This window comes from Candoia aspera, chromosome 11, assembly GCF_035149785.1.
Source record: "Candoia aspera isolate rCanAsp1 chromosome 11, rCanAsp1.hap2, whole genome shotgun sequence".
NCBI classification, from domain to species: Eukaryota; Metazoa; Chordata; class Lepidosauria; order Squamata; family Boidae; genus Candoia; species Candoia aspera.
The window spans coordinates 5,384,393-5,397,488 of NC_086163.1; the positions used below are offsets into that span (position 1 = coordinate 5,384,393).

The window sequence follows — 13,096 nt, forward strand, 5'->3', positions numbered from 1 at the left end:
TTTAAAGCTGAAAAAACTGTCAATCAGACAGACAACTATGGCTCAACCTAAAAGGGGTATCTACTCTTCTACAAATGACCGTGTCTACTTGCTCTAAAACTCTAAATGAATATTGCAGGTAAGTATTTCAAGTGGATCGCTTAGATAAACAGAACAGAACTATTAGATACAACATAAAGCAAAGAATACTTGCTGCGTAATAAATGCAAGAAAACAGAGCTAGGTGAATATTGATTAATTTTACCCAAAATCTTACCCTATTGGAAAATATTGAAACAATATGAAGTAACACACACACACACACACAAAGAAATCTTGCAACCAGTATGAGATTTTGTACGTACTGTACCATTATTTAAATGTCTCCATTTCTCTTTAAGTTGGAGGAAAAATTCAGAAGAACAATTTCAGAATTCAATTTGCATCAGAATGTACTGACAGGTTAAGACTCCTTTTGCCACTGGAACTTGTAAACTAAAATAATAGGATACCATGGTCTTTTTAAAAATAAAACCATGTAATTCAGTAAATCAACAGACAACACCGTGTTACTTGGTTCAGGTTGCATAATGTAAAAGGGTAAAATCTTTTGCAAGTTGAGAAAAAAGTGCAAAAAGAGACAACCACAAAGCGTGTGTGTCTAAAAGCAAGAACATTATGACAAACGTCCAACATCTCATATAAAATTAGTTTAGAAAGTTTTGGTTTTTAAGAACTCACAAAAATTTATTCTGACCCATCCTGAAATGAACAAGTATCAGCTGAGGAACATTTTTATGGCTGTGTAAAGTTCTCTCTTTGCTAAAATAGTGCCAAGAAATCATAAGCTTGCATAGAAAAACAAGAATCTCAAATTCCCACTGGCGACATGCTTAAAGAACAGGAACACAGGTAATGCAACACAAACATAGTGCAAACCATGGCAGGACATGATAGTTTGGCTGCCACAGATCAGGGAAAAGACTATTATATATATATTTATATATATATATATATATATATATATATCCAGTCATCACAGTTTCTGGTCGTTTGATTCCATAATTTGCCCAGTTTAAAAAGCACAGCACTGCTTCTCAGCGCAATTTGAGATCATCGCCACTTCCCAGGTTTGATCCAGGACTAGGGTCTTGTTGTCTTCTTGCCTAAATGAGAGACAAAGAAGACAAAAAAGGGGGAGGAAAAAGGTTAGAGATGTCTAGAATGTTGCAAATCAAATCAAAATAATGTTTTAGATGACATCTGAAACCACCACCGGGACAACTAACAAACTGCAGACAGAATGATGGATGGCCTTGGGCTTATAAGGCTTGTGTCAACGCCCAAATCAGAAGGCTTTAGCATACCCTGTTCTAGATTTAGATGCTTGTTTACTCGTCTCTTCCCTTCTTTTGCAGATTGTTCCTTTACTTCACACAGAGTTAGATACTCCTGGCAAGAAAACTTTAGTGCCAGAGATCTGCTTTTTCATTTCCACACTGATTTAGTCTCCACTAACTCCAGACTTTTCTAATATTAGAATTTTCCACTTCACAGCTTCCATCTTTTTATATTACCATTTTGAAAAGCTAAAATCATCTTGTTTTATTACCACCTTTGAAAAAGAATATTTAATGACAAACAGATTTTGGTCAGAACCCCCCCCCCCTTTTAATTACATAGGAAATGTATTCCAAGGAAAAAACAAGGACAAGGAAGGAACAGCACTGACACCAGTCTTTTATCAGCAATCCTTTCTTTGAAAAATGCAGAGTGCTTGCTGGGATACACAAAATTCTCTTCTGGTCATCAACGTTTTTCTTCTTCCCAGAATGCAGACCCAATAGGCCTGGTGGCCTGTCTTTTTCCAGAAGCAAATTCTTGAGGTGTAGTTCTCAGTGAAAATCATCCTCGGGGGAATGTTCTGTGACCAGAACACAAAATTCTGTACACAACTAATTTATGCTTTCTATTTTCCCTTCTGGCACATTATTGCAGTCCCATTTGTTGTGGGATAACAGTAGCAAAGGACTTTACTGATTTAAGTCAAGGAAGCTTCCTGAATAGGTCCTAAACAAAATTGGGGTATCACCGTCTGTGCTTGAACTAGCCAGATCTCCTTGCCATTTCGTTCAGTAACTAATGAATGGCTGATTGAGTTAAAACAAGAGTGGCTTTCTAGAAAAATCTTACATTTGACCCTATCTAAAGTTAATTTTGCATATATAGCAATTACCAGCATGTGCACCACAAAGTTTGTATCCTTACATTCAAATACAGTTTACTGCCCATTACCATTATTCATTACAATGGAGATTATTTTATGAGAACACAGAGGTTAAGCTCAAAATTAGACAGTATGACAAACAGCTGGTTGCAGGAACATTTTTTAAAAATCAAAACAAAATGGGAACTCTAAACCAGATAGATTTTCCACTAAAAAAGGGAATGTTCAGTAGGCATTGAAGCTTCATACTATATACATTTAAATCAAAACTCTTTATGCCAGACACAATACGAAAGCCATTATAGATAATGTATAAACTCATTAAAACAGAAAGATAGCCAGAAATAAAAAATGCACATTTACCCTTAAGTGTTTCTGGGAGCAAACAAAATGTCTTTGTAGGTATTGTTCTGTTTACTAGACCCCCATGAAATTGTCAATCTGATTTTGGACTTTGCCTTCTTCCACCCCCAAATGTCAAAGCCCAATGTTTGTTAAAGCAGCTCAGGCAATTTATATAAATTAAACACTGAAACATTTAAATCAATTACATAAATTAACAAAATGTACATATACACACAAACATGACATCATTAGAATTAGATGTATAAAAGTTTTAGTTCCTTTCAATTTTCTTTAAAAATGTATTTTTTATTTAGCATTCTTAACATACACAATTAGCAAAACAATCTTCAAACTTAAAAATCAGAAAATCAGAAAATAGACAACCCCAAACAAACTAAAATACAAACTAAAAAAAGAAGGAAGAAAAAAAAAATCTACCTTATATTTTATGATGATCAATAGTCACTGGTTTACTAATAAATTACTACTGTAATATGAACAATACAAGATATTATTGCGACATATCTCTGCCAAGGTAATACATATTGCTGCATTCTTTGATTAACAGAAAATACTGCCTTTTCCAAAGCAGCCAGATCACACATTTCCCACAACCATTCCTTCATATCTGGAATAATATCACATTTTCAATTTCTTGATATGATTCTTTTACCAACTCCTCATGCTCGATATCACCGTAATTCCTGATAAACAGATTCCAGATTTATTTCATTTCAGTACTTTTGCGGGGAGAGATTGGAGGCCTCTTTATTTTGCCATACAATTAAGATTTAATCCTTAGGGGTAATTTTAACCAGACACTGTGCTGAAAAGGAGCCATGTTCATATACCAGAGGTTTCCTTTCAGACAGACGTCTCTAGTTCAATACTGAATTTCAGGTGTTCAAGTATTTTTCATACAACCTTTGAATATTAGAATATTGCAAATCCAAAAACTGAGCAAGGGTAGGGAGAAGTGAAATAAGAATAAAATCCAAATGTGATTTACATTTTTCTAGTAACATCAATTAAGGAAACCTAGGCACATCTACTACTGTACCAGTTTTACTGGTAAAGACAATTACAAGCCTGTATCTCAAGGCTTGGTAAAAAAAAGGAGTTGTTGTTGTTATTATTAAACCTCAATCTGTACACAACTGCTTGCTTACCTAAGAACACCCTGAAAAGTGCCAGCTGTTAATTAGCTAAGCTGATGGCTAAGGAAAAATTCCATAAATAACTCTTTCCAGACAATGTTTGTCTCATGGTCTGGCTGGATGAAATTCAGCTCAGCAACTGAAAAGACCAGGAACTCATGTGGGGATCTCTGGGTTCTCATCTTCTTTTCATGTACAACTGGATCTAAAGGGGATTCTGCAATTCACTACCCCAGCCCAGGAGAGGTAAAGATCTCAAACTCTCTTGGTTTGCACATAAACATCTTTGACATTAAGTGAAAAAATGGTCAAGTCTGTCCTGCCAAATTAGAAGATGACAGACTGGCTGTATCTTTTATATCCGTTGCAGAAGCATGCAAGTAGCAAATAAATAGGAGATATGATGGTAAATGCAGACATAACTCACATTTTTTTCCTTTTCAAAGGAAGACAAGATGACCTGAATTACATATGCCCTCTGCACATTTTTGCAAACTCAATACTGTTTGTCGAAAGTGCCTTTCTCCCTATTATTTTAGAATTATATTCTTATTTGTGAGTTCCAAAGGAAAAAAACAACAAATGCCTGCAGGTTTGTTTAATGTCCACGGAAATGCATAAGGCCTCTTTCTGCAGAAGCAGGCTGGACGGCCCTGTAAAAGTGCCGGGAAAACAAATCTGCAAAATTGAGCTGCTAAGAAAATCCCTTTTTGCTTAGAATTTGTGTTGAATGCAGCACAGAGCAGATCATCTTTGCAAGTCAAGCAATACTGTAATATATGCTTTTCTTTCAGTCAATGCAGGTTAAAAAGGGCTGAGCAACAGTGGAATACTGACTGACAGTGATCAATAGTAATTATATATTTATAGCATCACTATCAACATGAACATTCTTTTTCAAATGAAAGCATCTTTTTTTTCCTAATGGAAAAACCCCATAAGAAGCTAAGATCTGCAACAGACTTTTAAAAGGCATATAAAGATGCATCCAACTGAGAAAAATGAATTAATGTGCTAAGGATTCAGTTTTCAGATGAGAAACTACACATAGCTTATAGTTTCATGTTACCTTTCCAAGGAAAAGCTTTTGTTTTTTATTGTAATTGTATTTTCTTGTTTTATAACCTCACAAGCTTCTTTGTAAGACTTGTACGTCCTGAAAAACAGGCTAAACATCTCTTAAATAAACAACGGCTATCACAGCATCAATTAAATGTTGAGTTCAGTATTTCAAACCACTCAAAGCAATTTTTCCATGACCATATAGACTGATATTAAATGTCACTTCCCCTTCTGTTTTCTACAGAAACCTATCTATCAAAGGGTAAGACACAATATATTTTTTTATATTTATGTTCAAGGCAACGTTTTTCTTGCGTCCAGACTACGCAATTTAAAAGCTTACCATACAGAGGATCTCAGTTCAATTCAGAACTGCTTGAAGTACTTGGAATTCTATTTCTACCGTGCAGTAAAAGACTAAAATTACACAAAGTACATATCTTTTGGAAGTTTAATGCAAGTATATTTACCGTCTTCCCACAATGCAAAACAGAATCTTTTGTAAAAGCCCCATTATGTGGCAGGACTTGTGGTGAGACACAGCTACCACAAGAATAGCAGCAGCAGCAGCAGCACATTGGCAATCTCTTGTCTGTGGCATTAAAATGTATCCAGCAAACAAATCCGTGTAATGTTCTTGTTTGAACTGATGTATATGTTTCACTGCATCATACAAATGGGAAAAGTTGCTAGGAAAAAAAGAATTTGCCTGTCCATCTTAGCTTCTGCAGCACGCTGCTCGCGGCTGGGGCTGGTTGCTACTTGGAACACGGGACCAAGGGCAGATAACAAATAGCACCTCATTCCACACAAAGAGCTGCAGCAATTATCAGAATTAAGAAGATATATGCACATATGCCTGTGTTGGGAATGTTTGCTTTGCTTCTCTGGTCAACAAGGAGGCGTACAAAGCTAGGGAAAGCATTCTTTAAATTCTAATAAAAATATGAGGCTCTGAGTTGCATCAAAATTAAGGTGATAAATCCTGTAAAAGGCATTCATTAAGTATTACTTTGCATGCATTATCTTCACTCCGAAACATCATATTGACTTTAAAATAGTCAAACAGGAAGATACATTTTACTATCCATACATAAAAGAAATTTTGTAGGTAACATTTTCCAGATGTTGCCACATGGTATGCAGCATTAATCCACATGAATCTTTGTCTCCTGACTGTGTCTACAACCCTAGGTCCTATGTTCCAACTACCTCTGCCCTTTTAATTTCAAAATCTGCTACCGCTCGTGCTGAAATTTTTAAAACTTTGAATGTCACTGCAATTCTGATCTATTAACAGTTATTTCCAACGTTTCCCATTCTCAGTTTCAAGGGAAAAAAGATTAAAGATGGCTTTCCTTAAAATTCAGTGGTACATTTAATTGATTGGATCTGCAGGTTCTTGTACTAAAAAACAGTACCTCTTCTTTCCCCAAAAAACGTTATTGAGGTTTCTACAAGATGCAGATAACTTATCATTCAATAAAACTGTTTTAATTGCTGAGCCAAAATTAGAAAACTTTTTCAAATTATATTTAAATTAGTTAAATATTCTCATTATGTATTTTGTATCTTATTCTCTAACTTGAATTTACTAAAAAGAGGCACGATGTATACAAATGTTACTTACAGGAATATTAATGAAGTCTTTCATTTACACAAGTGTCACTCTAGGTAGTTACAACATGTCTACGAACAATATTCATTCTTAACCTTCAAAATTGGCAGTCTAATCTAAAATAAGAACACTATGGATGCTTTAGGAAGGAATATGTCTTAAATTTTTGCACATGTAGAAGACTAAAGCAAATAAAAATCTTTTATAGGAAAAAATTGTATAAATAAAGAATACAATCTGTGATCATTTTCATATGCTGCTAAGAGTTGGATGAATACTTCCGAAGAGCTGGCGCCTCTTTTGGGGAGTGGCAGACCAAGTAGTGCAGGGATTTCCCTTTTTATTGAGCAAAAATGTGGAATCTATTAAAGTAATTTAAACTATGCATGATTAAAAAAAAACTTCATGCAGACTTTGCAGCAATCCAATATATAAATTTGTAACAATGAGACTTTTAATCTTTGCTTTGTCTAATTGTACGTGCCCAATAACCTCACAATCTGAAAAGTTGCTTCAAGTTCAATTTTATAGAGCAGACAAATATTTTGCATTATCCTTCTATGAAAACAGAGCTGAAATTCAAGCCAGCAATTGAGTCTTCTTTTCAAATATTCCACAATCATTGGAAATGTATAAATGGAGGAAAAGCAAGGAAGATGAAAATAATGAAATTGTTCTCCAAATATAATTAGATCATGCAACATTAAGCCTATGTTCAAACTAGTCTTATTTTCTAAATGACATATTTTGATCCTGCAGCAAACAAGCGGGGTCTAGAGTAGGGCTTCCATTTGTGGTGTGCAGAAGGCCTTTGGCAAGACACATCTCCTCCCTCTTTAAATTAAGAGACACAGAAAAAAACAGAAAGATGATCAAAGCCTTTTCCAAAAAAATAGCTCAGATACAGGAGCCATCTCTGAGATTGCAATAGGCAGAAGGAATGACCTGGAGGAACAGGAGGAAGAGCTGCAGCCAAGACAAAGGTCAGATAAGAGAAATCTGAGTCTGGGTAGGGCAGAACTGTAATCTGAGAAAGCAGCTCAGCAGCTTCCCCCTCCCATCCCTAGTTCTCTAGAAGATAAAGGGAGGGAGGGGGGAAGAACAGTCAGACTTGCAAGATTCTGTTACTGTAAAGGTTACGACGGCAACTGGGACCAGAATTTCCACTGCTAGGAGATGTGGTCGTAAAGCACGACAGCAAGGACTGTATGGGTTGTTAAGCAAGGACCTCACGTGACTGTGACGTGGGAACAGACAGGAATCCAGGCAAGCAGGTTGGTGGGTGAGAGTATGGGTGGACGGGTGCTACGGAGAGCAGACGGGCAAAAAAGTGATGGGAGTGGGAGTGACTTGCAGGAGCAACTTGCAACCTCCTGCCGGTTTCCCCATTGACTCTGGTTGTGGGAAGCCAGCAGGGAAGTTCACAAATGGTGATCACACAAACACAGGATGCTGCGACTGTTGTAACTGTGAGCCAGTTGCCAAGTGCCTGACTTGTGATCATGGGGACACGGCGACAGCAGCAACTTCAAGGACCGGTCTTAAGTCCCCCTCGTTCAGCATCATCATAACTTCATAATAAAAGTATTAGCATCCGTGTCTTTGGTTTCCAAGTTCGGTCTACCTTGGAGGGCTGATAGACTGTGGTGACAGCAGCACCAGAGTGGGCAGGAGGAGTGAGTACTGACCAGAAAGGTGTGTTCCCAGCTGTCTCCCAACCAATGTTGGCTGGAGAGAAAGGGATGGGCTGTGAATTGCTGGTCACAAGACACCAGAAGGCACAGTTGGGTTTAGCGGACAGTTAGAACAGGGCTGCTGATGCGTATAAGTGTGTAAAAAGCAGTGAACGGAACGTAATGTTTGGAGGGATTTCTGAGTGCTTTGGCAAAAATGTGGGGGAGGGGGGTGGTGAGTTATACACAGACCTTCCGTACATTCTGCAAACATTTTCGTCACTGCACTGGATCACTCTTTCGCCATCAAAGTCAAGAAGGATCATTCCACCGCGTGTCCCCATCCTGTCCCCACCCTTCACTGCAACAGGGAAGGAATGGGGTCTTATGGTTTCTGAAACCAAATCCTATAAACTTCTAGATTTGGGCTTTTTGTTCTCAGCGGGGGAGAACAATCAGTCCTTCTTCTTCTGTTTGGAGGACCGGTTGTTTCAGAGTTATGCAATTTTTTTCCCTTAAACATATTTGCAACAATAAAATATCACGATGTTTATGACATTAATTATGAAAAAATGCTGGGGTTCAGGAGCCAAAACATCTGAGCTGGTTGTAGGAAAGGGTCTTGGTCTGAAAACTGGATTTTAGAGCAGTGTTTCTCAACCTTGGCAACTCTAAGATAGGTGGACTACAACTCCCAGAATTCCCCAGCCAGCCATGCTGGCTGGAGAATTCTGGGAGTTGTAGTCCACCTATCTTAGAGTTGCCAAGGTTGAGAAACAGAGTTTTAAAATGCTTGTGTGCATGGATTGTTGTGTGCTTACTAGTTTCAGGCCGTTTCATGCCCAAACCGAAACATGCACATTTTAGATGTGTTGGTCTGTGTGTGGATTGAAACGGGGCTATTTGTGAGGAGGGGGACAGGAGAAACAGTGGATGGCACCAGGGTCTGAGGGAAGGCAGGCCAGCAGTGATGGTAGCTTGTGGGGGGGGAGGGGAGTGGTCCTGGGAAGGTGGGGTGGGCATCTGGTGGAGCGAATCATGCTGGGAGCTACTCAAGTGAGGAGACATAAGATGCAGTAGTCTTGCCCTGATTACCCCACCTAGAAACCCAGAGGCAGCAAAGCATTCTGGGCTTTAGTTCCATCCCAAAATGGTTTGGTAAAACCTCTGGAGCACAGCCATTTTATTCTGGCTTTGAAACAAAACATTTCCTCCATTTTGAGCATACTCCTCTCTTATTATGGGTTTCTCTTATATACTGTGCTTCCTTCAAATATAAACCCGCCTTTCCATCGTCTTTTTAACCAGCTGCTGCCAGCAGAAAATAAAAGAACGGTAAATATGTAATACTTGTTATTTGCCCAAATGTCACAAAATATAGTTTTGTCACGAAATAATGGAGAAACATAATTCAGTGTAGAATTCCACCGTATGCTGCCCCTTGTGCGCCACAGAATGTCACAATCTTGGCAGACAGCAGGAGTTAACCATGCAACAAAAAATTCAGAATAGATAAATTCGAACAGTTTAACTAGTCTCAGGACTATGAGGTCAGCAATATTTCATGTAAAAAAAAAAAAAATAGAAGGATCAACATTTTTAATGAACACATGCAGTACTCTTCATGTAACGACAGTTCATTTCACAACAGTTCTCACAATCACAAGACGGAAATAAAACAAAAAAGGAATCTAGATGTTTGGTAGAGTACTAACCAGTAACTGACAGCAGCTGTGAGACTCTCACCTCCATTTCCTCCCGATGAGACCGGTCTCTGTCTTCAAATTCTCGAGTTCTTCTCCGTGCTTCTTCAAAAGCCTGCTGTGCTAATGCATCTTCCTGCTACCAACCAGAAACCAGAGTCAGGAAGAAAAGTAGTTTTACTTGCACTGGAGTCAAATGCTTGCTTGACTGCAGCCATCCCCTGGCTGAGGTCTACTATACGTGGAGCACCTGCATGACCCACAGCGAAATAAAGCATACTGATATGATAGCGAGATACTGTTAATGCAGACCCATGGCTATTTTATTGGTCAATGACCAGAATAAAGTTTCTGTGTCTATGACCCATGGCTATATATAGTCTTTCAGAGTCAGGGTTGCCACTTTGGGACTCGATAAACAAATGAGGCATTTTAAGAAGGTGCGCTGCCCCTCAGCCCCATCCTTAATCGTTCTATTTCTTCCCAAGTTCAAAATGGGTGTTTGTAAAACTGGCTATACAGTATGGGCACAGCTCAGTTCCTCTATGGCTCCGGCAACCAGGCGTCAATTTTCATAGGCTGCCTGTCCCTGTCATGCAGGCAAGGAAGAATAGGAAATAATTTACAACCTGTGTGTGAAAAAAGCACTGCTGATTTATATCTTAGCAAAATTAAGAAATATGTCTGCTCTAAGTGTCAATATGACACTTTAAAAAGGCATTATTTTGGCATCATTTCTTTATAATGCTAATCCTCCTGTAGTGCTCTAAGTTTCCAGTAATAAAGTGCTGGTTGTTATCAGGATAAAAATGTAGTACCAGCGGGTAAAATTCCTTATATAATTCAATTGCCAGAGACTTTATTGAATATCAGCGTCTATAATTTCAGTCTGACATTTTCAAACAAAGCATGAGAATCTTCCACCATACATTTTATAATTTGGAACTGGGATCAGTTCTTGCTATTAAGTTTAAAATAACGAAGTTATTGTTAAGTTTATAATTTGGACTTGTTGCATGAGACTAATATATTTATTTTTAAAAAAATTATGATTTCTCAACTAACTATTCTATGCTGAGGAACTACATGGCAACATGTAATTCTGTCACACTATTTCCATAAAAAATTAGATATTTTTAGTATGTTTTACATTGGTAATAATTAAAAGCTATATAACTGTTAATATATACCTATTACATTTAATTTGCTCATATTCCATTAGCAGTCAGATTGTCCAAAGATTTACAGTTGATAATTGCTTTGCTCCAGAGAATCCAACTATATTTTAATATACTCTGAGACTCAGCACATTAAAATTTAAATCTCAAATCAAATGACTGTACCAAGAAAACATTAAATTGCCTTTTATGCCTGAGGCATTTCCTGAACCCTTAAGCTATTTTGAGAAATGAGGTAAAAGAACATTCGTGTGGCCTTGCCCAATTTAATACCAACATTTATTGATCAATAAATGTCAGGGATGCTCTCAGCAATCTGCACTGAAGAGCAACATACACATTGGATACTAGATTCTGCCTTCATGTAGCAGATCAGGCCCTTCTGGTTAATTTTTATCTGGGCACAAAATAATGCAATCCCTTTCCAATGTGCCAATGCGGAACATAAAACCAACTGCCATCTGTGAATCTTGTTCCTGGCCATTGTCTAAGCAGCTGCCATTTCATGATGTAAAAAGGGATGGAGGGAGGACAAATGTCAGAACAGAGGTCCACAAAGCATTCATGTAGCCATGTAGATAGATAGATATAGTTTTACAAATAAGATTTTTTAGTCCTTTTACAAAGCATCACCTACCACAATAAAAAATATTTAATATCCAGTAAAGCATATACTGTGATAATCTAGCCATATTCACCAGCCCAAGCCCAAATAAATTTAGGGTTATCCAAAGAGATATGAGGAAGCTTCTACTTGCCTTCTCTTGCGCTACGAAGCAAGCACACGAATGACACAAGAGCCAGGAAACTAGGGTTGTGGACATTTAAATTATGGACAATGAATACTAAAGGAAGAAGGGGGGAAAAAAATCCAACCTAAAATCAAAAGCATCAGACAGGTCCAAAGATGCCAAACCTACTTCTCTACAATGCCTCTGTTTATGTTTTCAATGCATTATATGATTCCTTCAACCTCAAGTTATAAATATATTATAAAAAAAACATGAAGTTTTAAAATCACGAACTAGTGCTTGAGAAGTCTGTTGCTGTCTTCTTTACCTGTGCCCGCTCCTCATCAAATTCTAGGCAGCCCATGCCATCCAGTCTTTGGAGATCTATCCAGCCTTTCCAAATAACACAGACCCCATTAAGGATCATGGGTGCTTTTAAGTAGACCTGAAAAGTGAGAAAACAAATGCTCTGTATCTTTAATTTTAATGCCAGCTACATGGGACATAGAACATATTTTTTTTAAATAAAAGATTCAAACCTTTTATATAAAAGTCATTAGCACACATAAATTGTAAATCCTACAAAAATGGACAAAATATAACACCCAAATATTTATTTTATTTTCTATCCCGCCTTTATTATTTTTATAAATAACTCAAGGCTGCGAACATACCCAATACTCCTTCCTCTTCCTATTTTTTCCACAACAACCACCCTGTGAGGTGGGTTGGGCTGAGAGAAAGTGACTGGCCCAGGGTCACCCAGCCGGCTTTCATGTCTCAGGTGGGACTGGAACTCACAGACTCCTGGTTTCAAGCCCATTGCCTTAACTACTAGACCAAACTGGCTATATATTATAAACCCAAAGACTCAAAGAAACTTCTTCCACTGAATCTGCAGACATGAGACTAATATCACACACCATAAAAGAAATTAAGAACGTGCAAAGCAATATGGTCTTTAAAGCAAAACACAGTCCAGACTTGAAGGTTTCAAGCAGCAATTGTTCCAAGTTCTTGGGTCATAGGAAATTACCTCAAGACAGCATGAAACAAATCACTGGTGTTCTGAGTTTTGTTTTAAAGTTGGAATGAGGTGTTTTTGAACTGTTTTGAGCTATCTCTCATTTTGTGCATACCACTACAGACTGATAACCAAAACAAAATTGTCCTTTATAGCTATTGTAACCATTTGGATCCTATCAGGATAATAGCAGGACAGACAGACAGACAGACAGACACATATATACATACAAAAAACCAGAATCAGCCAAACAAACCATGGATAAAACAAATCCTAGTTAGGATTATGTGTAAACTCAGTTATGACATTCATATTTTAAAATAAAGATTCAAACTACAAGTTTACTTTCAAATATGCACAACAGCAAAACTGATATTCAAATACAAGAATTTCATTTTG

General features: G+C 37.5%; 1 protein-coding gene across 5 annotated transcripts in view; it reads right to left on the reverse strand.

Annotated features, from left to right (window-relative positions):
* Positions 1-220: 220 nt before the first annotated feature.
* CBFB (core-binding factor subunit beta) overlaps positions 221-13,096 on the reverse strand; it is a 42,638-nt gene continuing 29,762 nt past the window's right edge. The window contains exons 4-6 of one of the 5 annotated variants that reach the window (XM_063312888.1): positions 12,002-12,118; positions 9,793-9,900; positions 221-1,127 (exon numbers count right to left, since the gene is read on the reverse strand). In XM_063312888.1, coding sequence (XP_063168958.1) covers positions 1,077-1,127; positions 9,793-9,900; positions 12,002-12,118 — 276 coding nt within the window. In that variant the 3' untranslated portion in view covers positions 221-1,076. Of the gene's footprint in view, positions 1,146-9,769; positions 9,904-12,001; positions 12,119-13,096 lie in introns of all 5 variants that reach the window. The other 4 variants (XM_063312890.1, XM_063312887.1, XM_063312889.1 and 1 more) reach the window with 4 other exon arrangements.